The 4,510-nt window shown below is 52.5% G+C and overlaps 2 protein-coding genes across 6 annotated transcripts in view; both read right to left on the bottom strand.

Moving 5' to 3' along the window:
• Positions 1 to 3,033, bottom strand: part of Tm6sf2 (transmembrane 6 superfamily member 2) — a 7,715-nt gene extending 4,682 nt beyond the window's left edge. The window contains exons 1-3 of one of the 2 annotated variants that reach the window (XM_031340068.1): positions 2,967 to 3,033; positions 1,755 to 2,511; positions 440 to 543 (exon numbers count right to left, since the gene is read on the bottom strand). In XM_031340068.1, the coding sequence (XP_031195928.1) occupies positions 440 to 543; positions 1,755 to 1,849 (199 nt within the window). In that variant the 5' untranslated portion in view covers positions 1,850 to 2,511; positions 2,967 to 3,033. Of the gene's footprint in view, positions 1 to 439; positions 1,634 to 1,754; positions 2,512 to 2,966 lie in introns of those variants that run through there. The other variant, XM_031340069.1, reaches the window with a different exon arrangement.
• Positions 3,034 to 3,137: 104 nt separating this feature from the next.
• The window catches only part of Sugp1 (SURP and G-patch domain containing 1), a 29,125-nt gene continuing 27,752 nt past the window's right edge, over positions 3,138 to 4,510 (bottom strand). For all 4 annotated transcript variants that reach the window (XM_031340064.1, XM_031340065.1, XM_031340066.1 and 1 more), the window contains exons 13-15: positions 3,809 to 3,954; positions 3,417 to 3,546; positions 3,138 to 3,290 (exon numbers count right to left, since the gene is read on the bottom strand). In XM_031340064.1, the coding sequence (XP_031195924.1) occupies positions 3,264 to 3,290; positions 3,417 to 3,546; positions 3,809 to 3,954 (303 nt within the window). In that variant the 3' untranslated portion in view covers positions 3,138 to 3,263. The remainder of the gene's footprint in view (positions 3,291 to 3,416; positions 3,547 to 3,808; positions 3,955 to 4,510) is intronic.

Here is a 4,510-nt window from a genome sequence, read left to right as displayed (position 1 = left end):
AGAGAAAGGAAGAAAGAAAAGAAAGAAAGAAAAAGAGAAACATCAGGTCCAAGGCAAAGTGACCAGGCCAAACATAATAGCCCCCATTCTACATTCTACATATGTGATGAAGGAAGTCTCAAGTCGAGCTGGACAAAGTGCCACTGTTATTCCAGCATTCAGAACTCAGGTAGAGGCAGGAAGATTAAGAGTTTGGGTCAGCTCAGGCTACATGAGTCCTGGGGAGGGCATAGAGGAGAGAGGCATAATTACTTCTCTCTGGAGTTCCACCTCTGAAGACACCCTTTGGGGTTCTCCAGTCTAATGGTATTCTAGGCCCTCTGAGTTCCACAGTTAATGGGAACCATTCAAAGACTAACAGAGGTCCTTGGGTCTGTCCCAAGTCTACGGAGGCCTTTGCCCAGAGAACCCTGCTCCCCGGCACCTCCCAGTGACTCACCAGCATAGAGAGGGTCGTAGGTGATCTCCCCATGAGATAGGCTGTAGACTGCCACGAAGAGCAGACCCAGTATCAGAGCACTCAGCAGCACCACACACAGGGGCCTGGGGGAAAACCCAGGGAGGCCATGCTTGGCTGAGACCTCCTGGAGGAATTATTCACAAAGTGCCAGCAAAGGAGAAGGAAACTTGGCTTCTTCATCAGTGGCTTCTTGGTTAGGTTTTCTACTTGGCAAACTCCTATACATCCTTCAAAGCTTATCTATATTGCTTCCCCTGGAAGCCCTCTCTGATTTCCCTATCCATTTCTGTTAGTTCCAGTAATTCCATCCTTAGCTAACACTCATCCCTTTGGATTTGCCTGGCCACTCATTGAGCCTCACCCTTCATGTGGTTGGGCTCGGATGGGAGGGTATCTAGTATTTCCCTGAGGCTCCCAGTTTCTCCCAACTAAAGTCCAAATGTCTCCAACTGCTCCTCCCTATTCTTACTCAGTAATACCTCAGTTATACAGCCTGATAAGACAGTTCAGCTAGCTGCATAGATATCAGAAGCCAGGCTTCTGGGCTTCCCTTAACACAGCTGGACAAACAAACCAAAACCCAGAGAGGGGAATCCACCTGTCTGGTGCCACACAGCAAGTTTTTGTTCAATTCTCCTAAACTACCCACATTTCATGAACACCAGCCTGGTTTTACTTAACCAGCAAATGCCAATAACACTAATCTTGACACTGCACAGAACTTGTGATCCTTACCCATGACTATAGTGAAACCCAGATAGATGAAGGGACCTAGGCTCCCAGAGGGCACTTGGCTCACTCAGACTCTCAGGAGACAGGTACCAGGGAGTCAGACCTAAGGCTAAGGCCCTCTCTATCCAACTGTTTGGGTCAGCTGAGGTTTGGAGTGAGGGCCTTGCTGGACCTCCAGGGTCTATCTAAAGATAGAAGTCGGGGCAGGGTAGTCATTGTTTGTAGGGGGAGTTGACTCTAGGCCTGAAGACAGGTGATGGAACAGCACATGCATACCAGGGGAGTTGGGTGAGTTGGGCTTTATCTAGGAAAATACTTTGACCCCGGGCGACTTTGGAACCAGCACAGCGTGCATCCCTGGAATACCTGTAAACGCCCCAACCCACTATGGCTCCATAAGTTCTGGCTCCCCAGAAACTTACAACTGCATCTTCCTGACAGCGCGGCTGGAGAGGAATTTTTGTTTGCACGGGCGTTCCCCCCGGCCCAGCTCCCATCCTATGGTACTTTGCTACCCCTCACACTCCCTCCAGCCCCATGGTCCTCATGGACGAAAACGCACTGTGAGAACGCCGAAACTTGGTTGAGAACGTAGGACACTGGCAGGGCGCAGAGCGACAACGCCACAGTCCTGCCGGCTACGGGCGGGATGTCCATGGCAGCGGCTCCCCAACCCCGGCGAGGCCTCCGGGACGCTTGGCTCCACGACCGCAGCACGTCAGAGCTCTGGGTTGCCAGGAACCTGACCTGCGCAAAGGTCGCCCCGCGCGTCGCCACCGTCCCGGTCGCCACCCTTTCCCGTGTTGGGGTTCTTGGCCAGTATGCGGGGCCCCGCCCTGCTACCACGAGACTCCTCCCATAAGCTCCCTCTTTCAATTCATTTAACGATTGCACAGCGTCCCTTCCCAGTTTTCAGCCATCCCACGTCTGCAGTCACACCCCCTTACCTCCGCCCAGCTAATAGCTCCGCCCCCATATCCTAGTCACCTGTGCGGTTGGACTGTAGAGATGCCCCTTCACCAAGTCCACCATAGTCCCTTCCTTAAGCCCCATTCACAAACTCTCCCAGCCCTACTCACAGGAGTGAGCCTCAGGAGCGCAGCCACGCCCCACATGGCCCCGCCCCCAGGCTCTACACTCACAACTTGTACACAGCTGCAGCCCAGCCACTGGCCACACTCCTACTACTTAGCCCTACCCTCAGCTCTGCCTTTCACAGCTGACAACTCTTGGTCCTTTTGTGTCATGCCCAAATACCAGATCTTCCTTGGATTCGGGAGAGGGAAACACTGGGGAGATGGAAGACCAGAGGAGCAAGACTGTAGGAAAAAAAAAAAATAATAAAAAAAAAATAAAAGAAAAAAGCCGGGCGGTGGTGGCGCACGCCTTTAATCCCAGCACTTGGGAGGCAGAGGCAGGCAGATCTCTGAGTTCGAGGCCAGCCTGGTCTACAGAGTGAGTTCCAGGACAGCCAGGGCTAAACAGAGAAACCCTGTCTCAAAAAAAAAAAAAAAAAAAAAGACTGTAGGGCATTCAGATTTATCTATCTCTTCCTTATTCTCTTGAGGACTTTGGCTGGAGAGGTCTGGGGAGGATCCAGGGCAGCACAAATGGGATGAGGCTGCAAAGACTGACACCAGGAGGCCACTTGTTCATCAAGGCCTCCAGCTGGGCTCCTGTAGCTATGCAGTGAGTAATACATGAGACAGCCCCTCTCCCAGGTCTCTGCCTCTAGACAGGCCCTACCCCCACTCCAGCTGTGCCCAGTACACACCAACCCATGCACATATCACGAAGTGTTTGGAGGCCTCTTTTTTTCCTCTGCCTGGGGTAAAGTCTGAATCAACTGGCTGGTCTCCAGTTACTGTGAACTCAATGATGAGCCTCACTGGGACTGGAGGAGGGACAAAGGGGTTTCTGGCAACAGCAGGAACTGGGATGCTGGAGAGGTGAGCATTGGGACTTTAATACACAGCACAACACTTGTGACAACTGGGTAGAGATGGATGCCAGAACATTCCACAGTCCAAGGATGGCCGATCTGAAAGTAGACTTTGCATTTCCAGAATATTCAGTAGTAGGGCCGTCTGGGGTTGTTCTGTGGAAGGCCAGAAAGATCAAAAGAGAGTTAGTGGAAAACCATAGGTCCTCCCTCTACAACATTCCAGGCAGCAGAGCTGACATCCTGTGAGGGCTGGAGCAGGGGAGGCAGGGAGGCACGCACCAGGGGGTTGGGCCGGAATCGGTAGGCCAGCATCATCCTCTTGCGGAAGGCCTCGTACTCATCATCCTCCTTGGAGAGCTCAGCTGGCCGGTCGATGCCAAAGCCAGCTCCATCTATTGTGGTGGCACCCCTGTGGAAAGCCAGCAGTCGTGAGTAGGAACCAAGATGAGACAGACAGGAAGGGCTACAGGGTACTGGGGTGGGAACTGGTGGCAGAGTTGGCAGGGCCTAAATTCATCCAGACATGGGGTTCAGAGGCCAGCGTCAAGGTCAAGCAGTATGGGCAGCAAGGCTTCACATACTAGTGAAACTAGAACTAGTTGTCACTAGTTTCTAGAACCTTAGGACGTGTCCATCTGTGTGCTCCCTGCAAGCTCTGTGACAGCACTCACTTGTTCACTGGGTTCTTGATGCCCTGGCCCTCAGTGCCTAGCCCCTCGCCTTCCTTCCAGCCCATCTTCATGAGCATCTGGTAGCCAATGTTTTCCACCGTCAGTTTAAACTCCTTGTACTCTGAGTAGTCTGGCTCTCTGCCCTCCTGCAACAGAAAAGAGGAGAAAGTTGCCAGCCACTGGGCCTAGAGCTGTCCCTAGGCCCCAGGTCTGGCTCCAATGCCTGCCCAACTTGATCTTAGTTAGCCTCAGGCCAGACTGCTACCACCATGTGCCCCAGCCATCAGTGGCTGACTCCAGTGAATGAAATCAAGCTCTTCATCCTCATGCTGTCTCCAGGGGGCTGGAAGTGAGCTTCCAGGCACTCAAGTCAAAACGGGCAAGGTAACCATTGACACGGCCCGCTTGGGACGTTAACAGTTTACTGGCAAAGAGTAGCTCATGTTCTAAGAGCAATTTGTTCTGAATACCCAGCTTGGGAACAATCTGTCACACAGAATGCTAAACAGACGTGGCTATGGGATACAAAGAGAAGCCAATTCATGTCTCATCAGCCCACTGGTTCTTGAGCCCACCCCAGTGGGGCAGCATGCAGGACGGTGCCTTTCTGTAATTGGGTGGCAGAGGTACATGACAAAAGAACAAGGCTAGTCTGGTCTACACAAGTTCCAGATCAGTGAGGACTGCATGACAAGACCACGC

Source organism: Mastomys coucha, unplaced genomic scaffold (genome assembly GCF_008632895.1).
Source record: "Mastomys coucha isolate ucsf_1 unplaced genomic scaffold, UCSF_Mcou_1 pScaffold22, whole genome shotgun sequence".
Classification (NCBI taxonomy): Eukaryota; Metazoa; Chordata; class Mammalia; order Rodentia; family Muridae; genus Mastomys; species Mastomys coucha.
This window is presented reverse-complemented; position numbering and strand designations above follow the sequence as displayed.